The following is a 22704-nucleotide window of genomic DNA, read 5'->3' as shown; positions in this document are numbered from 1 at the left end:
TATAAACGTTGACTGTCTTTCTGATTCAGAACCAGAAGTTTGATCTAATAACAAACTGAATAAGTGTAATTTTCACATACATTGTCGCTTTAATTCGACTGTTTTCAATTGCTTTAATAAAATGCTTTATTAGACGTATTTTAAATGTTTTCTAGCTCCATTATTAGAGTTCATTGCATTACTTTACAATATTGCTGTATAAAGGTGAATACAGTCAGCAAAATAACTCTTATACCACTATGCGTCCATGTTTTAGTTGAATGCTTTGTAAATATTTTATAAACGACGTATTAGATTCATTATTCCACAACACTGCCCAAAAACAATTCACAGTCACAAATAAGCATATGGATTGAATAAATGCTTTATAACAGTGTACAATGCTGAATAAAACGGGTTGTCAAATTATGTGCTCAGAAAACCTCATTGAGATCAATGATGCGTCTTTATTCCGCTGATTGCTCTGATTTGATTAATATAATTATTAAAATCTATACAAACGATGACTGTCTTCCTGATTCAACACCAGAAGTTTGATCTAATAACATACTGAATAAGTGTAATTTGCACATACATTGACGCTTTAATCCGACTGTTTCAATTGATTTAATAACATGCTTTATTATACGTCTAATAATTGTTTTCTAGCTCCATTACTAAATTCCATTGCATTGCTTAACAATATTGCTGAATAAAGGTGAATACAGTCAGCATAATAGCTCTTATACAACTATGCGTCCATGTTTTAATTGCATGCTGTACAAACGGCGTATTCATTCATTATTCCACAACAGTGCTTCAGACTAATAACAAAACGAAATTGGTAGCATAGTGGTTACCGTTTCCGCTTTCCAAGTAGAAGGTCGCGAGTTCAATCCCAGCCTCAACCCTTTTTTTTTATTTATGTTCTACTCCTAATTAATTTAAATCGTAATCATAAATCGTATCACTCACGACTACCAATTCATAGATCTATAGAAAAGAATAGCATCCTTTCCATCGAAATTAGAGAGATGGAGAGGTAACGTTGGTCTAATGTTAAACAACTATGAATGAATTAATCATTCTTACATCTCCTTGAATTAGCTAGAGTTACGGCTGGAAGTGCTGATAGGTTTTCAGATTCAAGTTTTTATTGCTTATTTAGCTGCTCATATTATGTATTCTAGGATAGCTCAGATGGCAAGGCAAGCGGCTGGTGATCGGAAGGTCATGGTTCGAATCCCATTTAACGACATGTGTGTGTATGTATGTATGTAAATAAATTCGACAGAAAAAATGTGACACAACAACACTAACGAGAACAACCCTGCTCGTGCCGTTCTTATTTTCGGATTAATTATCCCGTAGTTGAATAATCGTTTAATAAATGTATAATGATGTAATAATTAAACATTGTTTCACATGAGAATCAAGCGTCTATATACACCTTTATACCATCGCTGTTTAAGGAAGTACAGATGTCTAATAAACGCTGAATAATCAAAAATTTGATCGAATAAGCTCTGTTACAACTTTTGTAAGTCGAATAAAAGCTTCTAGACATACCTTATTCAACACCAAATATTTCGATGTTGTGGTTGAATAAATTCTCCAGATTTGTGTGAACAAATCCTGAACAGAAGTTATTATTAAAAATAGTACAAGTATTATTAAGCATGAAGTGGAATAAATTCGTCAAGAAGTCGTTTCTTCAATAGGCAATTGTTTGTTGGGATAGATTTTCGAGCAAAAGTTAAGTTTAAGTTTCATTTCGGTTTGTCGGTGCTATTACACTAGCAACCCCAACTAGCAACATCATTTTCAGCAATGTCAGGAATGCTCACGAACCCCTGACGTTCAGCCAGAAAACTTACTACTAATTCAAAGCATCTTCCAAATAAGCTTCAAACAGTTGCCATCAATAACGGTTCGGTATTGAATGTTACACTACACACTTAGAAATTACTAATTTTATACGTGATGGAATCCATCTTTGACGAAAAAAATGAGACGTTAACAAACATGACATCAAATATTAAGTGCTCTGAGACTGCAAAGTTCGTTGCTCGACGAAAAGTACGTTTGATCAAACTATTTCGCGTCTGTTATGACTCAAATTTATGTCAAAATTGACGCTCGTATATGTCACTTTCTAAATGTACATGTTCAATCTTGTTTCAATGATCAAATCTTGTCATTTTAGTGGAGATTTAGTTTCAAAGTAACTGAAAAGCAATTGGATTGAATTGCATAAATTTTTCCGAACAGTTCAGCTGTTCATATTTCGGTAAAAATTACTGAAATTGGCGATAATTTCTAAATGTGTAATCAATGAAGACATCGGAGGAATACTGATCACTCATGTCCACTATTTTCAATCTTAGCACCGAAGTGGAAGCAACAGCACTATAGTTTTCAGATTGCTTTCAATACCATTTTTCACATCATTTAGATTAGCTCCTATTGCACACTCAACAATCAGTTGTAGGGGAAATGGCTCTAATGTTGGTCTATGGATCTAATATTGAGCCAATCGCTAAAAATCTGCTATTTATCTAGATGAACGCGTCATTGGGACGGAACTAATGGATATTTTTGGTCGCTATTGAAAATTTAGTCGATTGTAAAATTTATGTATGGGCCCAAATTAGGGGCATTTAGGCCGACATTACATCGTACATTGTGTACTGGGACTAAGTACGTTGCTGATTGCCATTCATTCGGTGGTTGGCACATGTCCACGGTTAATACAAATTCAAAAAAATAAAAGGAACGGTTTATTGTCCGCGCAGTGGGAGGGGGTCTAAGAGATATAAAACCTACCAAAAATTGTCCCCGTAGATGTGGACAGCTCTTTAGCGAAACTAAATACAGGTATACAGGTATAGCTTGATATCACGTAACAGTCGCTTTTCGCTTCAATCGTCGATTCATCACAAGCATTAACTCAATATTATTAATATATGTTGACCTGTCTCGTCTGTCCGATGGTGATGTTACTTAGCGTGATTGAATTTTCTGCGACTAGACTACCATGCGTCGTGACCAAGTTACATTCACTCTAAATCAATGGAGACGCATAGTAGTCTATTGAGCAAAAACCCAAAACTTGATAACTTCAAAAAAATATACCTTAAAATGATATGACCTCTGTCTACAAACCATGAAAACTTTAAAAAAAAAAAACAATATCTAAAATGTATTTTTAATTACCTTCCATTTAATATTTTGAACTTTGAAATCGACCGAGTGGTTCAAAAGTTATAATCGTAAAAATCGATTTTTCGATTATCCTAACATGGAAGGGTGACAAGATAAAACATACGGGTCTAATATTTTGCGATAAGGAACAAAAATACTAATTTTTACGAAATTCTGAGAACTTTATCGTTTTGGGTCCATGGCCCATGTATTAATTATGTCACGCTAAATCAAGCAAAAAATTACCCCCTCCCCCCTATCTTGACGTTTTTCCTATACCTAATGCATTGCTTGTCACAAAATCTTAGACTCCCCCTCCCCCCTTAGAGCGTGACATAATATATGCATCAACCCATATCTCTAAAATGAAATGAACAAATAGTTTTGCAAATTTAAATTAGAAGCAAGAAAAGCGTCAATAACTCTCCATTCCTATACTAAAATCGTTATCATGACGATTCATAGCGCTCAAACATCAGCGCGCGCTCATTGGTCAAAAGAAAAGGGGTAATGAAACGATCCTTTTTATAAAAAAGAGCACAAACTGCACTCTGGTACCCGGAACGGATGCCTCTTATTCGATCAAGCACAACATGGACTGTGCACTGTGCAGTTTCCGGACGAACCAACTTTCATCTCTCCGGCGGGAAGTTCCTCCATCCTGGACTTTTTCCTGTCGAACATCGGATTATCCATGCCGGACGTACATAACGATCTCAGTTCTGACCACCAACTGGTGATGGCTGAAGTCGGCATCAACGTGGCACCTGCTCCAAGCCTGCCAAAATGAAAGCTTCGGGCGTATTGTCCGGAATCTGGACGACCGCTCCAGACCATTTTGGAAGGTAGATAAGGTCATGAAAACTCATCCCAAACCCGTTCCACCTCTCAGAGTCGGAAATGATGGCGATGATGAAAGGAGAAAGCCAATTCGCCTTGACACCAGTCCCGAAGTGACGTTTCTTCACACACATTTTGACAGTTCCTTATGGGGTTTTGCATTGGAGTGAGAAAATAAGAAAAAGTCCGCCATGTTTCACACATAGCCTGACAGTTACTTATGAGATTTCTCCAAGGAGTAAAGAGTTACAGAGCTCTCGTCAACGCCAATACGATCGGCGAGCATGTCGTTACATCGCATTTGCTTGGCTCGCACATCGAAAGTCCGCTCGAAGATTAAGTTGCGCAATGCGTCCACAATTTAGATACCTCCCCTTGTACGTACCACCGGAGGATACAATTATGGTTGAACAAGAACTTGAAGGCTGCCCGGCTTGACGGCATATTCAATTTAATCTTAAAGAGGCTCAGCATGAAAGTGTATTCACTTTTGACCTCTATCTACAGCAGATGCTTTGAGCTGCACTTCTTTCCAAGCATCTTGAAGGTAGCAAAGATCATACCAATCCGCAAGCCCGGCAAAGATCCAACATTGCCTTCAAGCTACAGACCAATCAGCCTGCGCTGAGCAAATTGTTCGAGAAACTCATTCACAATCGTTTGCTCAAGTTTGTCGAGGAAAATAACATTCTCCTTCCGGAACAGTTTGGATTCAGAAAGGGGCACTCCTCCAATCACCAGCTAGTACGGCTGATGAATAACATCCGAAGTAACAAATCTGTTTCCAAGTCAGCAAGTCAGCCATGGTCTTGCTAGACGTTGAAAAGGTGTTTGACAATGTCTGGCATGCTGGACTTGTGTACAAGCTTTGTAACTTCAACTTCCCATTATATCTGGTTAAAATAACCCGTAACTACCTCCCGCAAAGGTCGTTTGAGGTATCGTTGAATGGTTGTCTTTGAGACACGTTTTCCATCCCAGCAGATGTTACGCAAGGAAGTCTGTTGGGCCCTTTGCATAAAAGAATCTACACTTCCTCCCCTCGGAGACGGTTGCATATTTTTTCTGTTCACAGATGACACCACATGCAAGGAACGATGCCTCGGGAAATAACAAACAAGCGCCTTGACGCCTTTGCTGATTACACTGAACCAAATCACCCTCCATTTATAGAATGAAACATCATTCAGTTGCATCCAATTTCAATGCTTCTGACAAAATCAGTCGGATGATTTTCTATTCGGAAACATCTGATGCTCTTTTGATTGGTAAATTAATATTGACATGTTTTTGTATGTATTTCGTTAGCAATAAATAGGTTAGATGTAATGAAAAAACATTCAGTATGGAAACGAATGGAATATCATTTGAGATAGTCCCATAACTAAAATCATTTGATTTCAACTATAAAATCTTTTATAACCAAAAAAAAAATGTCAACACAGGTTATGTGAAAACTTGAGTGTAAAGTTGTTATATATTTTCAAAGGTCTTAAGAGAATTGAAATGCTCAGATGTAAGTATACGTATCATTTTGCTAACCCACATGCATTTAATGTTCAAGAATGTCAGCATTCGGAACGGTCAGCGGTACTGGATCATCCAGAACGTCGTGGTCGGCCAATTCTACTAACGAGGCCAGAAGATAAGTTTCCTGCCAGATGCACATGCACGATGAGACTATTGAAGTTTTTCCATTATTTTCCAGGCCCCATAGCAACCTACGGATACGTTTCCCAAGAGCCAGAGCAATCGCTCCTGTACACTAATAGAGTTCCACACATTTTCATTGGCGAATTTCCATGTAACATTCCACATGATTTTTATGTGACCACACATAAGCAGAATCCACCCAGAAGCACACATGAAATTTATGAGTCAAATGAATAGTATGTGTGGTTACACATGGCTTTTATGAGTACACATATTAAGTATATGTACGACACATAGATATCATTTCTTGATCACATTGCAAAAATTCATGATTGGGACAAAAAAAACAATCTTTGAATTTTTATAAGTGAATGACATCGTTGACAACTCCTGGGGGGTCTACGAAGCCAACATCGATCTGCTGTATAACACCTTCTTTGCCCTTGAGTTGGCTCTACTTTGCCATCATCATTTGTCTCTCAAGGACCACAACTTGTAAATAATATAATCATAAATAAATTGTAAATGACTTGATGTTGTGCACCTGATTTTCATCCGAAAATCGATCATATAATGTCAATTTAATAATTAGTTTGAAAATAATACGACTATCCCGAGGATTATCCTATGATTTTTTGTTTGATGTATGTCTGCTTTGGTTTTCGCAAATCGATCTAAAATCATTCATTATATGGATTATTATCATTTGATTTGTTCATATTCCAACAGATGATAAATCGAATGGCGATCCTCTCAAAATCATCTGATAATAGTTATAGGGCTTGAGTGAGACAATAATCATTCGATGCCAGGATGATGTTTTGGTTCAGTGTATGCAAACACGTGGAAAATCAAAATCAATGCCTCTAAAACTCAAACAATTATGTTCCTCCATCGACAATCACCCAAACTAAAACCGGCTCCTTCTTGTACTGTAATCATGGATGGCACAATGGTTGAGTGGTCTGCCGAAGTAACCTATCTCGGGATGTTGTTCGATGAAAAGCACCCTTTCCGTTCGCATGTAGAGAAAACCGTAGTTGTTGCAGACAACGAAAATGGATTTGGCAACACTGCCAGTTGCCCTATCTTTATCGCAGGCCTCACCGACGGCATCAACATAGCTGCCACTCGTGTGAAGCAACAGAAAGAGCAAAACAATAGCATTATGTTGTCAAGCAAGTTAGAATGTTTTTAGATTGTTTTGTGTCGCGTGACTGTTTTTAGTAGTGCCGTAATAAATTAGTATTTATAGTTACGTGCGCGTTTTATTTCCTGCCCCTGATGACGGGATAAGTGCCACCTTAGTGCGACGGTCTCGCGACATAAAAGTGGCGACGAGTTGTGAGCGATTTGTTGAGTTTTTTTCGCGTGTGAAGTTCCCGAAGATAACCCAACATTTCGCCTCCCGCGCGTAAACGGAGGAAAAGAAGACATAGTGCTAGTGTAATGGAAAATAACGGACAAATTTCACGCGATGTCGACCAGCAGCAGCGGTTTCAGAATCAACAGCAGCAGCAACAACAGCAGCAGTTGAATTTACAGCAGGGAGCCCCGGTCCATCAGCAACAGTCCGTTCCAGCAGCACCCGGACAGCAACAATATGCTCTTCCTCCTCCTCAGCAGCAACAAATGAGTCAGCCGGACCTTGGTCAGATGATGTTTTTGATGCAACAAATGATGACTCAAGTGATTCAAGTGACCCAGCAAAACGAAGCAAACGAGACACGCCGTGAAGCGCGTCATCAGGAGCTCATCCGTACGTTGGCAAAGTCCCGAGAACGACAAGTTGCATACAATCCGGAGCAGATTCTTGACTCATTGGCGAATAACATCAAGGATTTTCGCTACGAACCGGATAGCAACATAACTTTTGCTGCTTGGTACACTCGATACGATGAGCTATTCGAGAAGGACGCAGCTCGATTAGACGATCAAGCGAAAGTGCGACTGCTGCTTCGGAAGCTGGGACCGATTGAACACGAAAGGTACGTGAGTTTCATTCTTCCCAAGCTTCCCAAAGATTTTTCCTTCTCCCAGACGGTCGAGAAGATGAAAAATTTGTTCGGTGCAAAGGAGTCGGTGATCAGTCGGCGATACAGATGTTTGCAGATTTCCCGGTATCCGACCGAAGACCATATTGCGTACGCCTGCCGAGTCAACAAAGCTTGTGTGGAGTTCGAGCTCGGTAAGTTGTCGGAGGAGCAATTTAAGTGCTTGATATACGTGTGCGGGTTGAAATCGGAGAGTGATGCCGAAATTAGGATGCGGCTCCTCTCAAAGATCGAGGAGGTAAATGACGTCACACTAGAGCACCTGTCAAATGAGTGCCAGCGTCTTTTCAACCTCAAGCACGATAACGCTATGATCGAAGCGCCGGTTCCATTCGAACAAGTGAACGCGATCAAGTATAGCAACAGGCAATTTAAAAAGCGTGACTTTGAGTCCCCAAACCAGGCATTGAGCGATAGTGAATGCAAACCAGATTCACCGTGTTGGTTTTGTGGCGGACTACATTATGTTCGCAACTGCGGCTACAAGCAGCACAAGTGTTCCGAATGTGGTCAATTTGGACATCGAGAAGGCTATTGTGGTAGTGCGAACAAAGCACGCCAGCCTACGATGAGGAGAAGGAAGAAGCATTCGGTGGATAGCAAGGTGGTAATCGTCGACGTATGCAGCGTGCAGCAACGACGGAGGTTCGTGCCCGTAAGTATATGCGGGACGTCGATTCAGCTGCAACTCGATACCGCTTCGGACATCACGGTCATCAGCAAGCAAATTTGGGAGAAGATCGGAAGTCCGGAGCTGGTTCCATCGACGGTCAAGGCGAAGACCGCTTCTGGTAATACCTTGCTGCTTGAAGGCGAGTTCGTGTGCAACGTTACCATCGGTGAAACAACACGAAATGGTGTGATTCGAGTGACGGAGAAACCACTGCAGCTTCTCGGATCCGACTTCGTGGACAGCTTCGATCTCTGGTCAGTACCGATGGACAATTTTTGCTGCAATATTTCTGCCTCTCCAGCATCCTTGTCGACTCTCAAGTCAACCTTCCCGAAGGTGTTCAGTTGTAAGCTCGGGTTGTGCATCAAAACGGCCGTTAAGTTCGAACTGAAAACAAGCTGTAAACCCGTGTTTTGTCCCAAACGGCCCGTTGCATATGCAATGTACGATGCCGTTAACCAGGAGTTGGATAGATTGGAGAAGCTGAAGATCATTTCGCCAATCGATTACTCGGAATGGGCTGCTCCTATAGTTGTCGTGCGCAAGGCGAATGGGGCAATTAGGATCTGCGGAGATTACTCGACAGGCTTGAACTCCGCTCTTCAATCGAACCAGTACCCGTTGCCTCTACCGGAAGATATATTTGCCAAGCTAGCGAACTGCCAAGTGTTCAGTCAGATTGATTTTTCGGACGCTTTCCTGCAGGTGCCGGTCGATGAAAAATTTCGGAGTCTACTTACTATCAACACGCACCGTGGACTCTACCTCTACAACCGCCTTCCGCCGGGTGTGAAAATTGCTCCTGGAGTTTTCCAGCAACTCATCGACACGATGCTAGCTGATCTACCAGGAACATCCGGTTATCTTGATGACGTTGTTGTGGGCGGTGAAAACCAGCAAGAGCACGACCGCAATCTCCGAGCCGTTCTTCAGCGAATTCAAGACTTCGGATTTACGATCAGAGCTGAGAAGTGTTCATTTGGAAAGCGACAAATTCGTTATCTTGGACACATCATCGACGCTAGCGGACTTCGACCGGATCCAGCAAAAGTTGAAGCGATTAGCAAGCTTCCTCCTCCTTCCGACGTATCTGGCGTACGCTCCTTCCTTGGCGCGATTAACTATTATGGAAAGTTCGTGTCTAATATGCGAGCGCTCCGCTATCCCCTTGATAACCTCCTCAAAACAGAATCGAAGTTTGATTGGAATACGCAGTGTCAACAGGCGTTCGACCGATTCAAGCAGATTCTTACTTCGGACCTACTGCTTACACACTTCGATCCGAAGAAGGAGATCATCGTGTCCGCCGATGCTTCATCAGTCGGTCTCGGGGCCACAATCAGCCATAAATTCTCCGATGGCTCCATCAAGGTGGTGCAGCACGCCTCGAGAGCACTCACCAAGGCGGAGCAGAACTATAGTCAGCCTGATAGAGAAGGTCTAGCTATCATCTTCGCAGTTACGAAGTTTCACAAAATGATCTTTGGTCGGCGCTTCCGCCTTCAAACTGACCACGCTCCATTGGTTCGAATCTTCGGCTCCAAGAAAGGTATCCCGGTGTATACGGCTAACCGGTTGCAACGTTTTGCCCTCACGTTACTTCTGTACGACTTTGACATCGAGTACGTTCCGACTGAGAAGTTCGGCCATGCCGACCTACTGTCCCGACTAATAAGCCAACATGCGAAGCCAGAAGAGGATTATATCATCGCTAGCGTTACACTGGAGGAAGATGTCAGGTCAGTAGCCGCGGATTCACTTAATGTTCTTCCCCTTAATTTCAGAGTCGTCGCGCAAAGCACCCAGGCCGATCCACTTCTACGCAAGGTCTACCGGTACATCCAAAACGGCTGGCCGCAATCTAAGCAAGTCGAACCGGAGATCAAACGATTCCACGCCAGACTGGAATCCTTCACCGTAGTGGATGGGTGCATTCTGTTTTGCCGAACGACTCGTCATTCCATCGAAACACCAAAAACGATGCTTGGACCAGCTTCATCGAGGCCATCCGGGTATGCAGCGGATGAAAGCGATTGCCAGGAGCTACGTGTACTGGCCGTCACTCGACGAAGACATCGTTGGTTACGTCAAGGCCTGTGCGCAGTGTGCGTCCGTTGCGAAGTCTCCTCCTCATGCTACACCGATGCCGTGGCCGAAAACAGTTGGCCCATGGCAACGCGTTCACATCGATTACGCCGGACCAATCGATGGTGACTACTTCTTAATCGTCGTTGATTCTTACTCCAAATGGCCTGAGATTGTCAAAACGCGCAGCATTACATCGATATCCACAATTGCCATCTTGCGTGGACTCTTCGCTCGACTGGGGATGCCGGTTACACTGGTCTCGGACAACGGAACACAATTCACCAGTGCAGAGTTTGGCAAATTCTGTGTTACGAACGGCATCGAGCACCTCACGACAGCCCCGTTCCATCCACAATCAAACGGACAAGCAGAGCGTTTCGTGGATACATTCAAAAGGGCCGTCAAGAAGATCCGAGAGGGAAGAGGAACAATGGATGAAGCAATCGATACGTTTCTCCTCACGTACAGGAGCACGCCAAATCACTCTGTACCAGAAAACAAGACGCCGTCAGAGGCTATGTTCGGCCGTAAAATCCGAACCAGCCTTGAGTTGTTACGCCCGCCTCCCGCGCCCATGGCAGTTCCAGAAGAGCAGAAAGAACAAAAGCGACGATCGTTCAACCGCGACGATGCTGTCTACGCCAAGGTCTACACCAAAAACACCTGGAAATGGGTACCTGGCATAGTTCTCGAGCGAATCGGTAACGTAATGTATAACGTGTGGACCGATGCTCGGATGCTGCGCTCGCACGTCAACCAGTTGCGTAGTCGAAATTCCACGAGTTCGAATGCCAAGTTACCAGTCAGACAAGCCGTGAGCTCACACAGTTCATTTCCGTTGAACGTCCTGATGTCTGCCTGGAATCTACCTCAGTCACCGTCGTCGCTTGCACCGGACGAGCTCGTCCAATCATCATCATCGCAAGCCTCTAGCTCAGCATCAACTACGAATCCGATGACGCCTCAATCATTGCCGCCGTCACCGAGATGTAGTTCACCAGCGACCACGAGTACATCGATGTCGTCAATGTCTTCTACGACAGCAACATCAACTGAGTTCGAGTTAGCAGCTGAAACCGAACCGGTAGAAGTTCTACCTCGGCGCTCTTCCCGTCTTCGAAGGCAGCCTCGATGGTTTGACCCCTACCAGCTCTATTAAGAGGGGAGATGTTGCAGACAACGAAAATGGATTTGGCAACACTGCCAGTTGCCCTATCTTTATCGCAGGCCTCACCGACGGCATCAACATAGCTGCCACTCGTGTGAAGCAACAGAAAGAGCAAAACAATAGCATTATGTTGTCAAGCAAGTTAGAATGTTTTTAGATTGTTTTGTGTCGCGTGACTGTTTTTAGTAGTGCCGTAATAAATTAGTATTTATAGTTACGTGCGCGTTTTATTTCCTGCCCCTGATGACGGGATAAGTGCCACCTTAGTGCGACGGTCTCGCGACATAAAAGTAGTCAAGTGTTCTGTCTTGATTAGGTGTCATTATCCGCTGATTTGCCGCAGATCCCGCCTCTCATGGGTAAACAAACTGGCTGTCTACAAACAAGTCATAGCACCTGCGGTCCTCTACGCAGCTTCGGTGTCGGAATCATGTGCATAGACTTACAGGAACAAAATCCAGGTCGCTCAGAATAGAATGCTGAGGATGGCCCTTGATCGTCCTTTTGACACAAGAATATCAGACTTCCACCAAGAGGCAAACGATCAAAAATTAGATTTTCAAATTCATGACAGAGTCCTGTTGACTGTTTTCCGTAGCGGCATCCGAAAATAGTTCGAGTAAGCGAGTGGCATCGCTGTAATAACAAATTCAATTTGAAAAGTCGTTCGATGATTCATCGCATATAAATTGGAAATCGTATATAAACGACATAACTTAAACATAATGCGATGTATGTAATCTTTATATGCGATGTTGGCTTAAATTGTAGCAATTTACGATACTGTCTGTACATTGTTGTACGACTTCTTGTTGTGGGCACCTATTTTATGAAACAGGGTAATATGGATCATCGATGGGAGCTTATGCTGGTAAAGTTTTCCATTTTTCATTGGAACCTCCCCCCCCCCCCCATTGTAGAAACGTTCAATTCATTTACTAAAAAACAAAAACTATTTCAATATAGCCAAGATGCTTTATTTTCAATTTTATTTAGATGCTTCTACAAATGCTACTCTTCCAACAATCTTAGTTAAAAAGATGAATGAAAATGAATTTACGAGAACATAAGCGCTACAAATGATTATGGCTTGTGTAGTAAATCTAGAACGAATCTTAACTCTAGATGTTTGGGTCACTGGTATGTAACTTGACTCATTCCACTTGAACCCCAAGCTGCAACCAAACATCATCACCGACCTATCACTTACAAATTAACGAAAATTTGCCTTGTTTTTAAGTTTCCGGGAAGAGTTTCCGACAAAACGTCAATATGAGGGGAGATTATTCGGTAGTTCAGGAGAAGCACAGAGAGCTCGATCGGTTAGACGGAGATGTAGGTACGCGATGGATGAAGAAGATGTGTCATAATACTCTTACTTGATTGTACTTCAATATTCGAAAATATTGAAAATTATAGTAGGTACAATAAATGAATGGAGTGAGACGAAAAAAAATAATAGAAATTCGTAATGAGGAAAATTGATGGGATGTTGTCGGTGTAGTATCCAACCATAGAGCCTCTTGCAATTCAAACGAATTTCTAGCAACCGTTTCGTCAGTCCTCGTCCTCATCAATCTCCGCTTCTGTGTTGTAAATTTCAACGATGTCTTCAATAATTTCCCAGTGTTTGTCGCGTGTAAGATCTTTGCAGAAAACCTATAAAATAGAATTCAAAATGTAATGGATATTGTACGTGTGCGGCAAATAGACAGAGCATACATTATACCAGGCGTTCACTTCATCAATTTCATCGGTAAGCGGCACTTGGACCCCGTAAGCTTGGAATGCCAACGCCAAACAGCACACGGCGATATGGTCGGGCTTATGGTCCAGAATCTTTGCGCTGTGGTGGAAGTCTTGCAGAAAGGATGCAGCCGTTTTGGCTACCGGCAGCGAGTTCCATTCCTTGACGCCGAACCAATCCTGAAGAGATTTCATATAGTGCAGCATGTACTTGTGCGGATGAACCGTTGTCAGATCGAATTTGAGAATGCGGGTAATGAACAGTTCGGCCTGAACAATGGAGTCCCGCATGGACCAGTACTCGTCACCCAGCTCGAGGGGCTGAGCTGATCGGTTGATGGTACTGTGAGCAACGTTGATAACGTCGCGAATTTTCACTGGATCGTCCTTGATCTTGCCGGCGAGGTACAGACAAGAAGATGCAATCATCTGCAAGGTAGAAGATTTTGAATAAGTATGGTAGGTACTTTTAAGTGGGTTTCAGAAAACATGAACTTTAAAAACAGAAGGCATTAATCTGTCGAAAGGTGTTTCATCTCCAGTAGACTGATGCAAAATTTGAAATTTTCGCTCCACAGTGCTCAAACGGTTTCAAATCAGGTCCTGATTAGCCTCCCAAAATTTAAACTCATTTGGTAAGAAACTGACTTGGCACAAACTATTCGAAGTTTGTATGGAAATTACTATGGAAAAACCCACTCTAAACTTTAGTTCTAATATCAATTAAATATGTTTAAATCTGTCATAAGTATTCTTAAGTATTTTTAAGTATTTTCAATCGTAGATAGTTTTCATCGTAGTGACCGGTTGCTAGTATAGTTGTTTGTTGTTTGAACTTGGACGATTTATGACTTTTCGTCTCAAATTTAGTGCAATTGATACTAATTTTACCCCCTTTTAATTTAAATTATATGTGTAATCATGTTAATTAATGGGTAAGTATTTTAATTTGATTTATGAAATAGTGTAACAAAGTAAACAATATTTCAGCTAACCAGGAAGAATATTCATTGGACTGTTTTCATTCATCGGATTCGAATTACTGATTTATTCTAACTGACTGTCCCATGCGCTACCAAACATTTAGATTACAAAGGAATTAAAGGACTTCAAACTGGCATTATTCTGACCTGTCCAATCAAATCACCAAGATCTTCGACCCAGAGTTTCCTTCACATAATTTTGCCTGAGAATTGTATAAGTTCTTGACAATGCTCAAGCAGCTCAAATAAACCGAAGCTATGCTGCTCATTTACTAGTGAGCCACGATACCCGAGCAGGAACCGATAACTAACCGATAACATACGAGTATCTTAATGTGGTATGATACTTTATGTTGGTATGCTTGTGGTATAAAGCCTTGCTTTGATATTATTCAGTTATCGACATATTACAAATTTTAGACCAAAAGACCTAACAGACTTCTTGGATTGGTATTAGAAGACCAAATTATGGTATTCTGGCATAAAAAAGCGTATGTTATTAAAATAACTACATTATTTATTAGTTCGTTATTCGTAGAACTTTTTTGAGGTATTATTTTTGGTATTTTACCTCTTATGTCAGGCTCGTCAATACCATTCAGGTTGCAAGGTATGCTATTATCATACCTGAATTTGGTATTCATTAGTTATTTTCTCCTGCTCGGGTAGTGAAGCGTACCATTTATAGTTGCTGCAGCAGGAACTATTTGTTGAGATGGTGGACCTCCCCATAGTGCCACTATTTGAGGAGCATACATTGCTGGATTACGCCGTACTGGCGAGAAAGTTAAGATCCTACTATCCTCCTAAGAGTCAATGAATATTTTAAAACTCTACATAGATTTCGTGCTTTTAGGTTTCGGATGATGATTGAGGATTGCAAAACACTCGCTTTGTTACCTTTATGTTCTATCGAGGCAACCAGATGGCTCTATGAAGAAAAGGTCTGCCAAGTTTGTCAAAAGGGAATACACATTTTAATATTGTGAAATAATTATTTATGCAATTCTCACAATAAAAAGATCACTTCATTAGCTTGTTTGTGTTTTGCAAATATAAATCCAAAGCTAATTTGTATAAATTAATTCCAACACAGTCCATATTAATATTTTAACATACCACAACCGTTTTTGAAAGATTACAACAGTATTTTCAGACCGTGGAGCATGCTCACTGATGTCATATATACGCGGTACACGATTTGAAAACCTAGGGCTTATAGAAGCAGTAATTAAACCATTCCCACATTATCAAAAAGGGAATATGCCGTTTCGATGTTATCCAGACTTAATAATCGTTTAGAACATCGATTCTCAACGTTGCCATACCGATCAGCTCGGTCTACATCGCCTAATTCCTTTAATGTGCTTTTCATTCAGTGGGGGTTCGCGAACTCCAGGTTGAAAATCGATGGTTTAGATTTAGAATAAGAGCGTCGAAGGTTCCAAATACTAGAAATTATTCTCCACTTTTAGATAAACACATTCAGTGGGAAGCTATGATATGTGATTCTAGGGATGCTAAAGTAAGGTGCGAATGGTGTGGAAAGCATCCACAACTTCTAATTCAGCTCCGATCAGCCTAAATAACTTCAGTTAGTGTCACACTGTCAGTAGCCTAATTTTCATCAATCACACAATAATGGAATTCAAATCAACGAGGAACGTATGGAAGATTCCCACGACTATCAGCTAGACAGAGTTAGACCATAATGTGAAATGGTTGAGTGCTTGCAGCGTGGCATCATTCAATTTTTTCTCTAAATAGAAGCCATAATCGGGATAACATTCCGTCACTTCATGTAAGACATTATAATGATTGAATTTCTTGCAAAGGATGGGTACATTAAAAATATTCGCTGAAAAATGCTAGACGATATTAGATAAACAAACAAATTAGATTTGTATAGCAACGGTGGTAACTTAGGTGGGAATAAACTAACGCAACATATTTCTTAAGTATTTTTAAGTATTTCCAGGTATCTTAGATATCAGTAAGGACTTTCTGTGTAAAGGGTGATACGGTCAAAATTTGGTCAATATCAACTTGACGTATTTCTTTCAATTTTGCATTTAAAAAACCCCCTCATTTTGAAGGTCTGTGTGTGTAGAATGTTGCTCCTATTTTGATTTTGGAATTCACTCTTCAGTTGTCAAAATGCCGTCCAAGCAAGAAGAGCAGCGTATCAAAATTTTGCTCGCGCATCGCGAAAATCCGAGCTACTCGCACGCAAAGTTGGCAAAATCGCTAAAAGTTGCCAAATCAACCGTTACAAATGTAATTAAAGTGTTTGGGGAACGTTTGTCGACAGCCAGGAAGTCTGGATCGGGGGGAAATCGAAAACCGGAAGCCGCTGAGACGACAAAGAGAGTTGCCGGTAGTTTCAAGCGAAACCCTAACCTCTCTCTCCGAGATGCCGCAAATAAGCTGGGTGTATCGTCTACAACCGTGCATCGAGCCAAAAAACGAGCCGGACTATCGACTTACAAGAAGGTAGTGACTCCAAATCGCGATGATAAACAAAATACGACGGCCAAAGCGCGATCCCGGAGGCTGTACACGACGATGCTGACGAAGTTTGACTGCGTGGTAATGGACGACGAAACCTACGTCAAAGCCGACTACAAGCAGCTTCCGGGACAGGAGTTTTATACGGCAAAAGGAAGGGGAAAGGTAGCAGATGTTTTCAAGCACATGAAACTGTCAAAGTTCGCAAAGAAATATCTGGTTTGGTAAGCCATCTGTACCTGTGGCTTGAAAAGCAGCATTTGCATAGCTTCCGGGACTGTCAACCAAGAAATTTACGTGAAAGAGTGTTTGAATAAACGTCTGCTGCCTTTCCTGAAGAAACACGGTTGTTCCGTACTGTTTTGGCCGGATTTGGCATCTTGCCATTACGGTAAAAAGGCCATGGAGTGGTACGCCGCCAACAACGTGCAGGTGGTTCCCAAGGACAAGAACCCTCCCAACACGCCAGAGCTCCGCCCAATTGAGAAATACTGGGGTATTGTCAAGCGGAACCTAAAGAAGACCAAAAAAACTGCTAAGGGCGAGCAGCAGTTCAAGGCAAACTGGCTTTCAGCGGCGAAGAAGGTGGACAAGGTGGCTGTACAAAATCTGATGGCAGGGGTCAAGCGTAAGGCCCGGCAATTCGGATTTGGAAAAGCGGAAGCCTAACTGAATATTTTTCCTGAATTTTATACTAATTGAACTTGAAAAAGAAATTTAATTTGATTTTTTAAATAAACGATTTCACCGATTTACACGCGTTCTCCCTTGACCAAATTTTGACCGTATCACCCTTTAGAACGCGAGAAATACAAAGTTTAGAGTGGGATGCCCCTAGGAAAAACCAAACTTTTTGTTCATTGTCTTCTACCCATTTTCCATATTGCTTTTTTAAAAATTTCTATAACTATTCTTACGGGAAATTTCAAAGCTACAACTTTGCGGAATATTGTTTTTCAGCCAAATGTAAAATTAAATTCTTATTAATTGTTTAATGTCGTTTTCGTTTTTACTACACTACACCGGTGTAGTGTAAGCAGCAATAAGTGCGAGTCATTGACAGTTCATCATCATTTGTTTGTAAACAAAGGTGCAACCGATAGCTACACCCTAATTTTTTTCGGTGTTCGGCAGTGTAGCACCGGTGTAGCTACACCGCAAAAACGAAAACGACATAAGAGATTGATAATCTTATGGCATGATCAAGCAGCTGTTCTGAGGGTTCTGCAGTGTGACATAGTAGCCATGATTTTTGTGCCCTATTCTTCGCACCAGAAACACCAATGTTGCCTGCTGAACAGTTGAATGAGCATAATCATAAGACATCAGTGACTTGAATCATTTATAACTTTTGTTCCTTACATTTGTAGTACAAAGTTGTAGCTGAAAATTTGCTACAATCTGTATAAGACTGTTTGATCATTGCCATAGCAACAACATGTTACGATTTTTTCAATATTTGAAAAAAGTTAGAGCGATAGGGTAGAGCACTACTTTATCGTAATCGCCCATTTCCGTTCTATCGATCAGAAAACTTCAATAATATCAATGATTTAACCGTTCACAAATCAATAATAGGTTTGTTCCGATACGTTAGTTCATTAGCTACACTATAAATCCTGTTAGAGCGCATTGTATGAATATTTACGCTCATTGTTCTCAAAACAAAAGAAGCGCTCCTAGCAAATTCCCTTTTTCTTCGTTTATCCGTAGGACGAAGAAAATGGCGTTTCAATGCGTTAGGACGGAATTGAAACTCGTAGAACGAATTTAGAATCAAGAAGCAGTATTAGATTTTAAACAATTTCTCAACAATTTGTGACTCTTTATCAAATCCATACGTGGGTGGGAGAGGTAAAGCGCGGGTTGTGCTTAGTAGGACGGAAATTAGATCAAAAACCCTATAAGTGATTTTCGGTAATCTCCATGGTAATTCCCATACAAATTTAAAATCATTTGCGCGACCTCTAAACCTTCGTCAATCTTTACCATTTTTTCTACAGTTTCATATTTTAGAGCAATGATACGAACTAGAGGGTGGCTTATCAGAAATTCACTTTTTTTTTCAAAATATAGCCCCCTAGTGTACCAATTTCCGCTCAATTAAGGTGAATCAATGTGGACACCTTATTTCTGATACGTCTCATTATACCCTTGAAATTTCAAGAGCACAAATCTAGATAGAGCTGGAATTAAGGCGTAACAGCTTTTGTAAACAATGATTTCTATCGATGATTTCTAGGAACTCAAGGCACGCCCACGCAGACCAACATAACCATCGGGTAGGGAAATCTTTATCTACCTGTTGAGGATGTTGGTTTGCGTGGGCGAGTCTTGAATTTCTAGAAATCATCGATAGAAGTCAGTGTTTACAAAAGCTGTTAGGCCCTTATTCCAGCTCTATATAGAAATATCAAGCTCTAACAAAATAGGATAAGTTTGACATGAACAACAATGCTGCTGCGATCGTGCTGTGTGCGCTATGTAGACGTCAGGTGTTGTACAGACGTCACCAGTAACACACGGTGGGGTTGAATTCGTGTTTTATGCAACAGTTAATTTACGACCCGACATGATGTGTTTAGAACCAAATTGCAACAAAACTAAACGAGACAGTGTTAGACAAAACAATACGCAATAAATCTTTTGGAATGATAAGGGAAAACACGCAAACCAATTTTAGACATGTTTATCTCTAACATGTTACTAATTACAGCTTACTTGAAGAAGAAAGAACATTATTAAGTAGGAGATTTTCTAAGTTGTCCAATGGAGGAGATAATGTTGTGATAAGAAACATGTGTTTCGAGTTAGAGCCAATATATGGCAAGCATAGACCAAACAAAAATGTTTTTCAATAGCTCAGTAATCTTTGAGATTTGATCATATGCGAGAAAATTTTATTTCATCAAATATGATCTTCTATCACCCTTTAAAATATTTGCACTAAGGAACCGAATACCATGTATACTCGACATTTCACAGATGGGCTCTGGAGCGCTAAAACTCCCTATAACCTGCTGTGCTTCTGCTCAAGGTAACAGATCTAATCGTTCTTGTCTAAATACTTTTAGCCTATCGTGCTTCACATAGCTTAGAAATCTACTAGTTCTACGTTGTACCATACGTTCTTTAGAAAAGTGTTTTTAACGCGATTGTTTTTCGCCTCTTTTGATCGTGTGATCTCAAATTGCTAAACCAAATGTAACTTGTTTTAAAATCAAAGAAAAAATGGTGTCCAGACCTAGTGAACAGATGAAGCACCGTACAGTTTTTATCGCGGTTCAGTTAACTGTGTGATTTTTCCATGAATCCGATGCTTATTCGACTGATAAATGTTCAAGAATCACCGTGACGAAGAAATTAGAACATGTTACCTACCCCGTGTTTTGAAAAACCTTGGCGAACCGCGTGGTTTCGTCAACCGTGTTTTTCGTGACCCGATGCGCGTCACTACGGTTTTATGAGGCATGGTTCGTGTAAATAGTTCTATTTTTTTCGCCAGGTTAGTGCTTGAACGTTTATGAGTTGAATAAACATCGGATTCACGAATAAAATATTAATTGCGATGAACCGTTACGAACTTTATCGCGTGAAGTCCTCGGTTCACTACCTAAGCCTGATGGTGGTATTAGGGCACGAGGGCTAACGCTTAAAAAAAATCGCGAAATATTTTGTTAATTTTAACTAACGATCGCTGATACTAATTACTATCTACTACTGTTACTGGACGGCCAAAACGTTTAAAAACTGGATTTAACCAACTAGGTGCACTTTTACTATCAGCAATGATTGGAAATAGTAAATTTCTCCGAGATTATATGATCGAACACTGTTGCAAGAGAAAGGGTCGGTCGGGTTAGTATTTGTTATGACAACTAAGGTTATCTCGTTAATCAACCTGTCATTTCTCAGCACAACCTAATGTGGGAATATGCTGAATTCTGAATTTTGAACTGTTTCAGTTTCTTGGGAAAAAAATTAGCTTAGCTATTTATAAACACTATTCCTCCTGCATCTCGTCAATCGAATCGGTTCCGATTCGATAAACACTGTAAACTAAAGCTACATATTTTACGATACTGCGTCATATTCAACGTATAAACGTAGATACACTCAAAAGGAACAAATTTGCTTACGTAGGGATCATATTCCGTATCATCAGTTTCTCGGAAAAATCGATGGAAGAGAATTGCTGCTGTCGCCGAAGTGAGTGGCTTCATGCCTAATTTGATGGCACATTCAAAGAGGAAGCGTTCCGGCACTCCCTTCATGTTCTTTTTCCTGCAAAGATAACACGTTGCTTGATGATTAAAAGTCAATGCCGACCAGCTTCGGCTCAAGGTGAACTGGCCATATCACAATAACGATGTTGTAATTTGGGAAGAGCTTTAAATATTTACATCGCGAATCACTCACCTGTAGTCAACCGATTTTGATTGGATAGATGGTAGCACCGACATGGAATCCTTCTTCAACGATGTGATTACGTCGATATCACGCATCATGTTGATCTTGGAGGCGGTGGTGATATGGTCTAGAAAATAGATTCAATTAGCAGGAGTTAGCATTTTGATAACATCAAAACGATTTTTCTATTGCTTTAACCAACGCTGAAGATTATAAAAAAGCATTGCAAACAGTGCAGGTAAATGGTTGTTAATAAGAAGCTCCCATTGATTTTGATTTTAAAAGATTGGCTAGCTTCTGCGGAATGTGTAACTGAAGGTCGCAGTTTTTTTATCTGAATAAATTAAATGCTTTGCGAAGGTACCTTTCAACGTTTAATCAATGAATTAACAGTCTATCATACAGACTAAGCATCAAGCGGGATTCGATCAGGGTTAGGCAACTGCAGCATAAGAAAAGATGCAGAAGAGAAGAAGTCAAACAGGTCCTATACCTACTTATGTATTAAACCTCTAGGCATGTTTAGAAAGTGTATGTCTCTCTGTGAGTGGGATGGACCACTTTTATGTTTCGTTGTAAAATATCCTGCATTATAAACTTATAAATTTATATCAGAAATATGTGAAGTACAGTTGTGTGGACGTAAAGATGATGTAGGCACCGCATAAAGATCGTAAAGATGCTGCTATGTTCAGGAACTACTCACCCGGTGTCAAGAATACAGAGTAGAATAAAGATAATATCAAACAAATTTAGTGCACTCGCGGATTTTGATGAAATCGAACACAATGATAAGATTTTGATAATGATTGTAGGAGCCTTCAACGGGTTACAACAGAACGAATCGGAATTTTTGTTACTACGGGAATGAGATGAAACCGTCCACTTTAGCCAAAAACTTATATGCAAGTGAAGCATAGAATAGTATTTGTAGCATACATTGCGGCTATATGCTACCGAAAGTAGTTCATAAGGTGTAGTAGAAGTGTTAGCTCTCTCTTCTACTCCTATATCACATCCGTTTATGAACATTATGACGTCATAACGTACGCATTCTGAACCGCAATAGGCATAAAAGAGATAGCTGATATATCTGTTAGACCTCCTACAACACACCTCATGCTGACTGACAGATTCTGTCCGTCGTTTGTGTTCGATGCGTTATCTCACGCACACATTCGAGACAAACATCTGTTTTTCCGCTTCTGGCCAGACACGGGGAGGACAGATAATGGAGTGCGTTCAATGCTGAATGTGATGATTGTATTTCGAAAGTCTAATTTTAGGCGTTACTGCAGCTGGGTTTCATGATCACCGTGTTTCGCTTTGAGATCCTCATTCTCGTAACCACTTCGAAACTTTAAGTGCACACAATTATCAGCTTCTACGAAACGTACT

General features: G+C 40.8%; 2 protein-coding genes across 2 annotated transcripts; one reads left to right on the top strand and one right to left on the bottom strand.

Moving 5' to 3' along the window:
• The first annotated feature begins 7125 nt into the window (after positions 1 to 7125).
• Positions 7126 to 11926, top strand: LOC135699234 (uncharacterized protein K02A2.6-like). Its single transcript, XM_065219438.1, has 3 exons — positions 7126 to 10142; positions 10188 to 10272; positions 10325 to 11926. Exons 1-3 carry the CDS (start codon positions 7126 to 7128, stop codon positions 11648 to 11650), a joined length of 4428 nt encoding a protein of 1475 aa, XP_065075510.1. The 3' UTR covers positions 11651 to 11926.
• A 704-nt stretch (positions 11927 to 12630) lies between these two features.
• On the bottom strand, positions 12631 to 22203 carry CcnQ (cyclin-Q). Its single transcript, XM_065219506.1, has 5 exons — positions 22013 to 22203; positions 21316 to 21433; positions 21036 to 21180; positions 13382 to 13834; positions 12631 to 13318 (listed from the first exon to the last, which is right to left on the bottom strand). The coding sequence occupies exons 2-5, from the start codon at positions 21402 to 21404 to the stop codon at positions 13217 to 13219; spliced, it is 789 nt and encodes a 262-aa protein (XP_065075578.1). The 5' UTR covers positions 21405 to 21433; positions 22013 to 22203; the 3' UTR covers positions 12631 to 13216.
• Between the last annotated feature and the right edge of the window lie 501 nt (positions 22204 to 22704).

Source organism: Ochlerotatus camptorhynchus, unplaced genomic scaffold (genome assembly GCF_037179485.1).
Source record: "Ochlerotatus camptorhynchus isolate MF236.1 unplaced genomic scaffold, CSIRO-AGI_Acam_v1.1 ptg000105l, whole genome shotgun sequence".
In the NCBI taxonomy this organism is placed as follows: domain Eukaryota; kingdom Metazoa; phylum Arthropoda; class Insecta; order Diptera; family Culicidae; genus Ochlerotatus; species Ochlerotatus camptorhynchus.
Note: the sequence above shows the minus strand (reverse complement) of the source record. Positions and strands in the feature narration are given on the sequence as shown.

Excerpts from the sequence above, each read along its gene's own strand:
- CcnQ (XM_065219506.1), bottom strand. The coding sequence starts at position 21,404 with ATGATGCGTGATATCGACGTAATCACATCGTTGAAGAAGGATTCCATG. Across the intron at positions 21,181-21,315 it reads TCAAAATCGGTTGACTACAG|GAAAAAGAACATGAAGGGAG; the intron begins GTGAGTGATTCG and ends TTATCTTTGCAG. Across the intron at positions 13,319-13,381 it reads AAGTGAACGCCTGGTATAAT|GTTTTCTGCAAAGATCTTAC; the intron begins GTATGCTCTGTC and ends TCTATTTTATAG.
- LOC135699234 (XM_065219438.1), top strand. The coding sequence starts at position 7,126 with ATGGAAAATAACGGACAAATTTCACGCGATGTCGACCAGCAGCAGCGG. Across the intron at positions 10,143-10,187 it reads ACACTGGAGGAAGATGTCAG|AGTCGTCGCGCAAAGCACCC; the intron begins GTCAGTAGCCGC and ends CCTTAATTTCAG. Across the intron at positions 10,273-10,324 it reads GCTGGCCGCAATCTAAGCAA|TGGATGGGTGCATTCTGTTT; the intron begins GTCGAACCGGAG and ends CCTTCACCGTAG.